The following is a 13780-nucleotide window of genomic DNA, read 5'->3' on the forward strand; positions in this document are numbered from 1 at the left end:
AGGAACTTTTATAATCCACATATCAGTGCGCAATATTAGTGTACAACAGCACTTTTATGATACACGTATAAGTGTGCAATATTACCAGACAACAATGCTTTTATTATTATGTATAAAATTTATTATTATGTACAAATGAGTGCGTAATATTAATTTTACAGTTCATTTCCACTCATCCATGGCCATTTAAGTCTTTGTAAGAACCAAAAATAGTTAGATGTATTTGCTCAGCTAGGTTCAGTGCTTCCATTCAATGACGTGTGGTCAACTGCTCATTTGTCCAGACATCAGGAAAAGGGTCCTGGACTAAAGGCCCTGGAGTTGGGATCAACTTCTATCATGTATTCATGACATCCTGTCATTTTCTTCATTACATAAGCCCTTAAACAAGAGTTCCCTTTATTGAGATACATTGTATATAGCAGTTTATAATGAAATCCATAATTTTCTCCAATTTCAAGACCCATCGCTGCTCATATTTAATGAAATTGTTGAAATGTTTTTTTGTCCACCAGCTGATACGGACAGTGATTACATTGATGATGCTGATGTTACATCCAGGTCACAATTTCCAGAAAGCTGGCTCTGGAAAACAGAGATCATGAATGAAATCCCAGATGAAAATGGGTGAGTAAAGCCTATAGTAGGTCAAATCACTAAAGGGGTTTTAGAAATTATGATATTGAACACCTCTACTTATGAAAGGTCATCATCTGTATTAAAATGTATAGTGGTTCGGTCTTCAAAGCTGAATTTCTTATGGATGACACCATATCCATAAGTTACCTGGCCTGGTTTAGTTTACACCCTACCAAAATCCAAGGTTAAGCTGCAGTACCAAGCACAGCCACTGTACAAGGCAAGACTTTGGGGGTCATTTACTAAGGGCCCGATTTGCGTTTTCCCGATGTGTTACCCGAATATTTCCGATTTGTGCCGATTGTACCTGAATTGCCCCAGGATTTTGGCGCACGCGATCGGATTGTGGCGCATCGGCGCCGGCATGCGCGCGGCGGAAATCGGGGGGCGTGGCCGAACAAAAAACCCGACGTATTCGGAAAAACCGCCACATTTAAAAACCGAAAAAGTGTCGCTTAGGAAGCGCTTACCTTCACCTGGTCCAGCTCGGTGCATTCCGGCGCCTTCAGATGATTTTCAGCGCAGCAGCGCCACCTGGTGGACGGCGGAGGAACTGCCTTCATAAATCCCGGCCGGACCCGAATCCTGTGCAGAGAATGCGCCGCTGGATCGCGAATGGGCCGGGTAAGTAAATCTGCCCCAATGAGTTTCTCAAAACACTTCTGTCGCAGCTGATCCGCGAGGGTGCCCTGTGGCAGATTCACAAGAATGGGGCTCATTTACTAAGGGCCTGAATTGCGCACTTTCGTCGGTTTTCCCGATGATTTCCGATTTGCATCGAATTGCCCCGGGATTTTGGCGCACGCGATCGGATTGTGGTGCATCGGCCCCGGCTTTCACACGACAGAAATCGTGGGGGCGTGGCCGTTGGACAACTCGACGTATTCGGAAAACCGCAGGATTTAAAAAACATTTTGTGTTGCAAGATCAAGCACTCACATGCACCAGGAAGAAGAAGGTGAACCCTGGCGGATCTCGGTGCAGCAGCGACACCTGGTGGATATCGGGCGCTCGACCTTAGTGAATCCGGGCAGACCCGAATCCTCGACTGAAAACGCGCTGCGGGATCGCGACTGCACCGGGTAAGTAAATGAGCCCCATTGTTCCAAAGGAAAGGTCATAAATAATTTTTCACATTAATTGTAAAATAGATGAGCAGGACCTGCATCCCTCTGAAAATAATCCATTACATGTGTTTCTTTAAGACACACATATAATTGATGACGAAAGCAGTGCAGGGATAAATACATCAGCCTGTGACTTCTCCGCAAGACAGGCTAATTTATTTTTGGGGTGGTGCCATACTACATATGACTACATGTGATGTTTCATGGAAGGGGGCACAATTTCATCTCAGACAGCAGGTAAAGTTAGGTAACCCCCCCCCCTCCCTTCCCTGTAGATGAGTCCCTGTATCTCTTATTGTGGTTTAGTTTAATTTCGAGTAACTTCTGTAGAAATCTGTTGCCAGACACAATCCATGGACACGAGTGCTGCTGTTTTTGGAGTAAATCTCAATTATTTATGTATCAATATGAATCCTCACTGCACAAAGGGTCAAGGTTTTCACACTATGGTTTTCTTTTGACTTTTTAACAGTGTTTCAAGCAAAACTCTTGATGTTTTTCTAAAAGATTCAATCACCACCTGGGAAGTTCTGGCAGTAAGTCTGTCTGAAAAAAGAGGTAAGTTACTTATTTTATTCTCATCCTAAGGCCATACTAAGTCCATACATACAGATGTGCTGGACAGGGAGCGGTAACACAAAAGGATGTATTAGTAATTGGATTTTTTTGTTACTCATAGATAAGGGGTGATAGATTATAGATAATTTACATCACTATAGTGTTTCCAAAATTAATCCACAAATTCCCAATGTTTTGTGTGTACAGATCCGATATAATCCTATATGTAATACTGAAAAATAACCTATAGACCATATATATTGTCCTGCAGTCATGCATCGCTCTCTCCACCACTCTCTTTATATCCAACACAATAGCTTGTATTGTTGTATTATTCCACCAATGGGGTTTTGTAGGGGAATCATTTTAATAGATGTGTCTGGCTCCCTGCGTCATGTGAAAAATATCGCGTGTCCATACACGGTTTTTCTAGATCTCTTAAGGCTTCCCCTCATACAAGGGGGGTCATTTATTAAGGGCCCGATTCGCGTTTTCCCGACGTGTTACCCGAATATTTCCGTTTTGCGCCGCTTGTACTTAAATTGCCCCGGGATTTTGGCGCACGCGATCGGATTGTGGCGCATCGGCGCTGGCATGCGCGCGACGGAAATCGGGGGGCGTGGCCGAACGAAAACCCGACGTATTCGGAAAAACCGCCGCATTTAAAAACCGAAAATGTGTCGCATAAGGACCGCTTACCTTCACCTGGTCCAGCTCGGTGCATTCCGGCGCGATGAGTTTACTTTCAGCGCAGCAGCGCCACCTGGTGGACGGCGGAAGAACTACCTTATTAAATCCCGGCCGGACCCGAATCCAGAGCGGAGAAGCCGCCGCTGGAACGCGAATGGACCGGGTAAGTAAATTTGCCCCAAGATCTCTAAATTATGTAATGTTTTCCAATGCATATTTTTTGGGCCAGATGGGATTTTATCTAAGAGATGCTCTAGAGCTTTCATAGAGTTACACTGTTACACAAGCTCATTAGCTTATTAAAATGTATAGTCACATTTGCTATAGTCTAAGATTATCTAAAAAAAATACAAGTAGTGATTTGAAGTTGAAGAAGTGCTATTTTATTTACAGGTATTTACAAAAAAGGGGGGTGTAAGAGTAGGGGTATTGTTAGACGTATTCGGTTCCTCGGCACTGATGAGTGGTCTATGGATAGAAAGAGATAAATGAGCGCATGAGGATTTACCCAGGGTGTCTTCTTGTATGTAATTGATATGCATGTAGAGGACTCACCTCAGAGGGTTTGTTTATACGTCTCAAAAATCACAGGTAGGTCATCTATGTTGTTCCTTGGGGAGGTATCAGGAATGGTTCACCCCAGTGTGAGTGACTGTCTGGAGAGTCAATATAAGGTAGATAGGAAATGCATGAGGAGTACATAGAGTGTAAGGTACAGGGAGGAGTGATAAATGTCCGTATGGGCTTGGGTCTTACCGACTTGTTAGTCTTAAGAAGTCCCTAGGGTAGCCCTAATTTAGGACACAGTTCTATCACACCCTGATAGCCTAGAACCATGGTCCTATTAAACCACAGTCCCGACCGGAACCTGACCCTGCAATATCTGGCCCTATTACAGACCTATTCAGCAGGTATAGTCAGGTAACGAGTATTACTTGCGTCAAAAAGAGTCACAGGTAAGATAATAAGTACTGGGTCATGAGATTATGTCACAGTTGAGAACTGAACCCCATTTCCCGACAAGGCTTGTTTCGCCCTATTGGGCTCATCAGGGGACTGCAGGGTTCCTCAAGAAATGTCCAGTCAGAAGACAGGAAGTAGTGCTATGTTAGCCCTATTAATTTATATAATAGTTTGTGCAGATATAAGGGATCCGATAGTAGTTGTCTTACCTTATCCCTGTGGAGGGCAATGCAAAGTTGAGTGTGGCAGCCAGGCAAGCGGGGATGGCTGAGGAAGTGTGTAGAACTCCCGGTGTCAGCCTTGTGAACCAGTGGGTTCTGATGGCCACTGGGGCTTTTTGGTTACCCTCTTTTACACACCTCAAGGAGCCCTCCTCTCTTATTGTATTTTGTTGCATATATTCTAAGATTACTCTACATTTAAACAATTTGGGACTGCCCATATGACAATGTCATGGGTTTGGAAGCTTCTGATTTGGCAACAAATCAGTTTATTAGAGACAAACATGTGGTTGCCTTTGAAGGCACACCTAAAAACACTTCATCTTTGTGTAAGATCAAGGAAAAGTCACAAGAAATCAGCCAGGATACGAGTAAAAGAATTGTAGACTTGCACAAATCTGGTTAATCCTTTGGTGCAATTTCCACAAACAAGACGGGAATGTCCATTATACCGCTCAGGAAGGAGTTGGGCTCTGTCTCCCAGTGATTAATGTGATTTGGTCTGAAATGTGCATAGACCTAAGAACAAAAGCAAAAGACCTTCTTAAAATACTGACTGAAGCTGGTAGACATGGGCTGAAAGACTCTGCCAGGAAGAAGTCATTACTAATGATGGGTCAGTGTTATCTATATTGAGGTCATTGTACAGGGAGGGGGAGGAGATAAGCTGTGACATCATCTATTGTCAGCAGTGATGTAATGATGGGTCAGTGTTATCTATATAGAGGTCATTGTACAGGGAGGGGGAGGTGATAAGCTGTGACATCATCTATTGTCAGTAGTGATGTAATGATGGGTCAGTGTTATCTATATAGAGGTCATTGTACAGGGAGGGGGAGGAGATAAGCTGTGACATCATCTATTGTCAGTAGTGATGTAATGATGGGTCAGTGTTATCTATATAGAGGTCATTGTACAGGGAGGGGGAGGAGATAAGCTGTGACATCATCTATTGTCAGTAGTGATGTAATGATGGGTCAGTGTTATCTATATAGAGGTCATTGTACAGGGAGGGGGAGGAGATAAGCTGTGACATCATCTATTGTCAGTAGTGATGTAATGATGGGTCAGTGTTATCTATATAGAGGTCATTGTACAGGGAGGGGGAGGAGATAAGCTGTGACATCATCTATTGTCAGTAGTGATGTACTGACTCCAAAAAAAGAAAAGTAAGGACAGCTCTAAAATGGATGTAACTCAGGATCAGTAATGGATGGATAATGTCATATATGAACACATTTTCTCAGCATTTTAGATCGGATCTGACATTCTATCCTGATTTCTTCTGACAGGTATCTGTGTGTCTAAACCTCATAATATTCAGGTGATGACGAACTTCTTCATTGATCTGAGGCTTCCTTATTCTGTGGTGAGAAATGAGCAAGTAGAGATCCGGGCCATTCTTTACAACTACGGCAACAGTGAACTTAAGGCAAGTTATCCAGAAAAAGTCACAATAAATGTGTTATCCATAAAGGAGAGGTCGGGTATTATTCAGTTGTAGTTTATTATGTTATAGTCAGCTCATGTACAGAATAGTCTTTTCCATAATTTCTGTCTATATGTGATGACTCCCGTGGTGACATCACATCGGCAGATAAATACAACCCCTCCATTTTGGCTGTCATTGGCTCTTGATAATTATCTAAAACATCCTATTCCTAGAAAACTCCTTTTAGGACTTTCAGTTCTTACACATCCTTAAATCGTCAGCCTTTTGTCTTTGGTTCAGGTTCGTGTAAACTTAACTGACAATGAAAATTTGTGCAGCCTCTCCACGGCCAAGAAGAGGTTTCGCCAACAAGTAGTCATCAAATCTGAATCTTCGGTGGCCGTACCCTTTGTTATTATGCCTTTAGAAGTGGGAGAACATGAAATTGAGGTGAAGGCAGTTGGGCAATATGTAGCTGATGGTGTGAAGAAAAGGTTAAAGGTTGTGGTAAGTTACAAAGAAAGATATCACTCGGGGATTATATTCAAATTATTGGAACAATTTTAGTGCGCATGGTGTGAGGTGCTTCCTTGCTCGAGCTCCTTAGGTGTATACTGTGTTTTTGTGTTCCTCTTGTGACCCGTGGCCTCCTTATTCAACTTCTACGACTGCAACTGCTCTTCCTACCCTAACCGGTTGACTTCCTGGTCTTGGACTTGCACCACCTTTGCCCCACGACCTCAGTATGCTTCTGACTACATCTTCCGTTGTGCTACCCACCATCTGGTGCTATGGTGGGTCCACTGCCTCTTGTCTATAACCTGTCATGTCTCCATGTCTTCATGAGACTCCTTGTGATGAGCTTTGTTAAAGAAGCATTGGCGGAGGAATAGTGAGCTTTTATGTGCCCAGATAATTCATGGTAAAGACATCACATGTTTGTTCTCATCTAACAGATTTGACTAGGGATAAGAGGTTGGGTTCTGTACAGAACATTGCTGGTCCAGGTCTTTGAACCTAAACTGTATCCAAAAATCTGGATTCAGCTCACCCTGCCAGTAACACCTATGAATGGTGTTGGCACCGATTGCGGGTCTCAACCCTTTAAATTCTGCCTACAAAACCGCTAGCTTTGCTGGTAGGATTTAATGGGCTGACACTGACACCCATGATTGGTGGCAGCACTGATCCAGGATGTTCGGGTTTGCTTCCGGATCAAGTACCCAAAACAAACTTTTCCAGATTAGACCAAACCCCAACCCCATTAGGTCCACTCATCCCTAGATATGACCCAACATCATTCAGTTTTGCATACATTTTTTGTTTCTTTCTGCAGCCAGAAGGAAGACGCCTGGAACTAGCTCTGAAATCTGTTGTTTTGGATCCACAGTTAAAAGGTTTGTGCATTTTTGTTTTTTGGACTTCCTTTAAAAATTCGTTTAGATGCAAACATTGGAGAAAAATTGGACAGTTTAAAGTTTCACTAAACAGTCTTAATCTTCCCAAGTTTTATCGCAGTGTCTGATTCTAAATTACACGTTACACATTTCACACTTTCAATGACTTGGTTTATGCCAGAAAAAAATTGGCGCATTTGATTGATAAATTACCAATAGTCTGTACTTGTTACAATTTCTAACACAGGAGGAGTCCAAGAAGAACGGGTAACAGCTGTAGATACCAAAAATGTTGTCCCCAATACAAAGGTTTCCACCATAGTTACCATTCAAGGTGAGTTCTGATGAAACAACCTACCTCTTATATACACAGTGCATGTATACTACTTAGAGATTGGATAATAGTCTTTATAAATAATCAGGATGTTCCTTGCCTCAGCTCATAACTTCTTCTTCTCCCTAATACCCAGGAAGTCCAGTAAGTGAAATGGTAGAGAAGACGCTTGATGGCAAATTCATGACTGATTTGTTTCAAGCCCCTTATGGATGTGCAGAGCAGAACATGGTTAGAGTGACGGCCCCCCTGATAGCCGTACATTTCCTGGATTCCAGTCAACAGTGGGAAAGAGTAGGAGTAGACCGTAGGGATCAGGGCATTGAGTACATCAAAAAAGGTAAAATACTCTACAATATATATATTTTGGTTTCTAGAAAGTTACCATTATGCTGTAATTTGTCATGTATTTTGTACTGGAAATTGCTATTTAACACTTTATGAACCAGGACAATTTTTTTTGGTGTTCCTGCGACCTACATCCTTGGTCACGGGAACACCCAAGCCTCGCACCAGTCCCCAGATCCCCTGCGACTCCCAATGCCCCCCGTACTTTCTTACATCTCCACGCTTCTGCTCCGGATCCAGCAGGCCAGCGTGTGTGTCCCCGCCACCTAGGGCGCGTGTGCTGTCGCTCCATTATTTAAAGGGCCAGCGTACTTCTAACTGGTGCTTGCCATTTCCAGGAATTTTATAAAAGCCAGCCACTTCCTCGCTGGATTTTTGTGCTTCTTGCCTCAGAGAAAGCTTGTTTCCTTGCCTTGTGCCTGTCTGCTGATTTCCTGTTGTGACCCCGGTTCCCTTTCCGACTTTGACTCCGTGCTGTCTGCCTTGACCTCCTGCTTTGTTCCTGATGTTGATCCCGTGCTGCCTGTCTCAACCTCTTGCCTGTCCCTGACCACAATTCTGCCTCACGACTTTGTACCACGCCTTGGCCACCACCGCGGGGAAAGTCGCGCCTGTGGAGGGACCTGGTGGCACCCTGCCACAGCAAGTCCATCCCACTTTGCAGCGGGCTCTGGTGAAGACCAGGTGCCACTTAGACTCCACTCCCGGGTGCAGGCTTACATTATCACTCGCGGTGGTACAGAGGATCCACTACCTCAGGTCCTATTGAAGTCCATTAAAAACATACATAGAGTAACAGCACATGATAGGAAGACCAAGAAAATAAAGAACTATGAATTTCAACTCATAATGTAATCATGATGAGGTCATGAGGCGAACTACGTAGTTCTTCCTTTTCCTGGTGCTCCTATCGTGTACTGTTACTCTATGAATTTTTTAAATGGACCTCAGTAAAAGAAGTTTTATCATCGATTCATCTTGCGCTGGACTTCTTCCCTATTTTTAATTACAAATATAGATAAATTACACAGAGTAACAGACGACCGTGAGGGTCGCCTGTCAAGCTATCTACCTAGGTTCTTTGGTGTTTGCTATTTTCTCTTAATTATTACTAAATTATTGTATTTATTATTTTATATATTTTTGTTGGCAGGTATAGAAAATCAGTTGACATACTCCAAACAAGGCGGCACATACAGCCCCTGGAACAACCAGAATAACCCCAGCACATGGTATGGAAAGAAGTTTACCATTGGTTCTACCTCCAACCATTATTATTTTGCTATAATGTACAATATGAAAATAGTTTTACCTAAAAATTTACTGGAGTATGAGTTAGTCCCCTATTCAATTCTGAGATGGAAGCTCTTACGAATTGTAGAAGTAAAGTCAAAATTGTTCTAAATGTTCCAATTGCAAACAAATAAGCATCAATAGAAATAGTTGTGGAACATCACCCTTACTGTAAACTAACAAGCAGAGAATAAACTTGAAGAGTCAAATCTTTATTAAGTCACATTAAAAACCGATCAATGTGAAATTGTAAAAACTGAGGGTATCTGTTTAGTGCATCAGTACCCTGCAGAAATAAACATATTGGGGCAGATTTATCAAGTGTCTGAAAGTCAGAATATTTCTAGTTGCCCATGGCAACCAATCACAGCTCCCCTTTAAAGTATTCATAAGCACTGCTAAAATGAAAGCTGAGCTGTGATTGGTTGTCATGGGCAACTAGAAATATTCTGACTTTCAGACAGCTTGATAAATCTGCCCCATTATATACAACAGCCGCAGCCGGATATTGGTGACAATCTGCTGTAGTGTCTTACCGTGATTCAGACGTACTGTAATTGTAGCTTAACGGGAGTGGGGTGAACCTGGGAAAATTCCTATTCCTGCAGGCTCCCCTTTAACTCATGCCCTTACAAGGGCAGTACCAAAACTGTTGCTGTAAACAAATACTTCCCCGTTCAAAATCAATATAATTATCTGTAAATACAGTGAAAGTAGAGGAAAGTTGAAAATGAACAATATACAAGTAGAATACAGGCTCATCTTAGCAACCTTTAGTAACAGTGTTACTAAGGGAAAACTCTAAAACCCATAAACAGAATGGGGGTCATTTACTAAGGGCCCGATTCACGTATTCCCGACGTGTTACCCAAATATTTCCGATTTGCGCCGATTTTCCCTGTATTGCCCCGGGTTTTTGGCGCACGCGATTGGATTGTGGCGCATCAGCGCCGGCATGCACGTGACGGAAATCGGGGGGCGTGGCCCACGAAAACCCAACGTATTTGGAAAAACCGCTGCATTTAAAAAAAAAAAAAGTGACGCTCGGCAAACGCTTATCTTCACTCATCCCGGCTCGGTGTACTCCAGTGCGTTCCAATGCTCTTCAGTGCAGCAGCGACATCTGGTGGACATCGGAGGATGTCTTAGTGAAACGTCGGAAGACCCGAATCCACTGCAGAGAACGCGCAGCTGGATCGCGAATGGGCCGGGTAAGTAAATCTGCCCCAATGTGTTGTTGAATATTTGCTTGGAGGCTCCATCCTTGCTTGTTGTAATCTATTTTTTGCTTGTGAATTCTCTGGCTCCCTCCGTACTTATCAGACTTCTATCTTTTCAGGCTCACTGCGTATGTGGTCAAAGTATTTTCCCTGGCTTCAAGTCTGGTCCATGTTTATAAAAGTAATATATGCGATTCAGTCAAGTGGCTGATTTTAAACAGGCAAAATCCAGACGGAGAATTCAGAGAGGATTCATATGTCTACCAGCAGGAATTATTGGTATGTATGCGACTCTCATTAATGAACTGCACTGTATCTGTTATGTGTGTTCTGCCAGAATTGACCCTTATAGAATATGTGTGAAATGTCTTGTACAAAATTGAATGCAATTTAATATGTGTAAACTCAAGTACAAGTAAGTAAACAACAAAATAATAGAAAGACGTTTTGTGATAGAAAATCACTGAATGATTCGCTATGTGTGTGGCCACTAGTGGTTGTTTTGTGCATTGCAGTCTAACCAGGGTTTAAAGGAAATCATCCGATTAAAAAAACAAAAAAAGGCTAGAAATACTCACCTCCGCTCCTCTTCATCTAGATCTAGGCGCTTGTCTTCCCTAAGCTTGACACTCCGGAATCGCCTAGAAAAGAAACCTATAATTAGCAGCACGGAGTGTATTTCTGATGTTAGACTCACTTCTGTCTGTAGCCGAGGAGCGATTGTCAATGTTCTTTGAAATTACGGCTATGGGTCACCTGGTTAGGTACAAGATGGGTTATTTAGTTTTGTTCTGAAGTTGAATTTGTATGTAAGTCTGAACAAGTACTTTATATTTTATAAGTGTAACTCCAGATAAATTATTTTTGTTCCTTGTGACAATTGGATTTTGGGTTGCCAAGGGAACAAGAATGAACAATAAAACTTCATTGCAGACACCATACAGTTGACCATTGCAGCCTAGGGATAAAGTTTAGTAAATTACTCGTATCCAGGAACCATCACCAGAGGTCACAGTGGGTAGGGGGGTCTGTTTTACAGACAAGTAAGGGGTGTCAGGTGTTCTTAAGGAGGGGCTGTCTGTATATTTAGTAACTCTATCCCAATTTTGTTTACATAGGGCGGTGTAAAAAAAGGTTCTGCAGAGCTGGATTCCAGTCTCACCGCCTTTGTCCTGGTCGCCCTCCTAGAAAGTGAAGATCACTGTGAAGATGAACTTGAAGTAAGTTTTCCTGTTCAATGTAACACAAGTCGCCTCTTCTTCTCTTTAGTATCTACTTTTATGATGGTTACCGTGATACAAACAACTAAAAGATCTAATGGGATCTAATTTTACTTTTTGTAGTTATACAACTTAAAAAGTGGTCTTAAGACGACCCTTTTATAAAGGAAGATGCCGGACAGTGTTTAACTACACAGAGAATTTTTAATTTTTAATCAAATATAATCCTTCTTGAGTATTAACCCAAGAATTGTTCAAATATCATTGAAAAGATCTGATTATGTATTAATAGTAGTAATAGCAGTTATTATAGTACAATTTGGAAAAGGTGGACAAGGAAGGAGATGTCTGGATGTAGATTACTACGAGTAACATATGTGCACATTTCCCAGAATCACCTAGTGGAGTCTCAATAGCTATAAGTTTCCAAGCGCCTACAAGGCGGCCTTGACTGGTTAAGTCTCCATAAGGAGAGCTCTTACTTCCTGACTCTAGTCACTAGCCTTTCACACTAAACCAGTTCCCAACACTGTACTGATGAGATAACAAAACATCAAAACAGCACTGTCTACAGTATGGAATATGTTCTTTCTGGACAAGATATACCTGTTTGGCTTTAATCCGGAATGAAAGTCATGCTAGATGTTAAGGGGGCTGCCTTACAAGGTTTCCAGAACTCACATTGTTTTCCTTATCCTATCCTGCAAAACAAAACATTGTTTTAGTTATACAAAAAGCATATTTGCATATTTCCCAGATTCCCGCAGTGGAGCATCAAGGGATAGAAGTCTCCACATTCCTGCAAGGTGTCCTTAATTGGCAAAGGGCAACATTTACTTCCTAACCCTAGTGGTAATGAGATCAGTACAACATAGATGTCTGGCTGGCTAATGGTTGTAGAAGTAGTAATAGTCACTGTCGTACAGCATGGAACATGGTGGACAAGTAGTAGTAATCACAGTAATGCAATAATATTGGACATGATGGGCAAGGCAGGAGATGTGTAATAATAGTAGTAGTAGTAGTAGTAATAGCAATGACAGTAATGCAATAATATTGGACATGATGGGCAAGGCAGGAGATGTTTGGCTGTGTAATAGTAGTAGTAGTATTAGTAGAAGTGGTGGTAGAAGTACTAATAGCAATCACAGTAATACAATAATATTGGACATAATGGCTAAGGCAGGAGATGTTTGGCCATATAATAGTAGTAGTAGTAGTAGTAGTAGTAATAGCAATGACAGTAATACAATAATATTGGGCATGATAGACAAGGCAGGAGATGTTTGGCTGTGTAATAGTAGTAGTAATAGTATTAGTAGTAGTAGTAATAGCAATCACAGTAGTGCAATAACATTGGACATGATAGCTATTCCAGGAGATGTCTTGCTGTGGAGTAGTAGCAGTTACAGTAGTACAATATGGAGCAGGCTGGTCACAGCAGGATGTGTCTGGCTGTGTAGTAGTAGTAGTATTGGTAGTAGTAACAGCATTTAAAGTACTACAATATGGAACATTATGGGCAAGGCAGGAGATGTCTGACTATGATGTAGGAGTAGTAGTACTAGGTAGTACTGGTAGCTGCAGTCACAGGGGTACAATAGGGAACAAGGCCGACAAGGCAGTGATGGGAGAAGCAATAGCAGACAGCTAGACATAGCAGAAATAGTGCAACAGTCCTTCACCCTATATAGTAATAGCCCTTATAGGGGAAGCCCACCTGGACACCATCCAAGGTCTTTGAACCCTGCCCTATATCCTCACAGAGTATTGGCCAATTTGACAGAATTAAAAAAAAATCAGATTTTCCAAATCACTAATTTCTTGAAAATTTTAATATTTCATATTACTTCATGTAATATGATGTTATATTTCATATAATTAATCTGCTTCCCTCTTATTCTGACAATTCCCACAGTGTTGCTATTAAACCTTTGATTTAAGAAAAACTGTAATTAAACTGAGTAGCCCATCCGGTATCGAAGCTCATCAGCTTAGAAGTGTTAGGAAAATCCAATGCTTTACTTTAGTAAATGAGATACTTCCTCCCCTCCCCCTCTGTGCTGAAGCCAAAAGGACATAGAGGCAACCTCATCAAGATGCCCAATTTTAAGTGATAGAAGTAATTACTTAAATATATTCCATCTAATGATGTCTAGAATTGAACAATCCCGATACCCCCCCCCCCTGCTGCTTGTCCATTGACAATGGAATCTATTTTGTTTCCAGTTCTCTTCCATTTTGTACAAATTAGTTTTTTACGTCTGTGATGCTTCCATTGTTCTATTTATTATCAAGTCCGCAAAAAAAAATAAAAAATGAAGGTTTCAAAGTTAGA

At 41.8% G+C, this 13780-nt stretch overlaps 1 protein-coding gene across 1 annotated transcript in view; it reads left to right on the forward strand.

The window, feature by feature from the left end:
* The window catches only part of LOC140128563 (complement C3-like), a 63792-nt gene that overhangs the window by 29781 nt on the left and 20231 nt on the right, over positions 1–13780 (forward strand). The window contains exons 19-28 of the mRNA XM_072150261.1: positions 516–627; positions 2239–2324; positions 5491–5630; positions 5931–6137; positions 6967–7027; positions 7275–7361; positions 7498–7701; positions 8863–8941; positions 10342–10501; positions 11341–11442. Of these exons, the coding sequence (XP_072006362.1) occupies positions 516–627; positions 2239–2324; positions 5491–5630; positions 5931–6137; positions 6967–7027; positions 7275–7361; positions 7498–7701; positions 8863–8941; positions 10342–10501; positions 11341–11442 (1238 nt within the window). The remainder of the gene's footprint in view (positions 1–515; positions 628–2238; positions 2325–5490; positions 5631–5930; positions 6138–6966; positions 7028–7274; positions 7362–7497; positions 7702–8862; positions 8942–10341; positions 10502–11340; positions 11443–13780) is intronic.

Source organism: Engystomops pustulosus, chromosome 4 (genome assembly GCF_040894005.1).
Source record: "Engystomops pustulosus chromosome 4, aEngPut4.maternal, whole genome shotgun sequence".
Classification (NCBI taxonomy): Eukaryota; Metazoa; Chordata; class Amphibia; order Anura; family Leptodactylidae; genus Engystomops; species Engystomops pustulosus.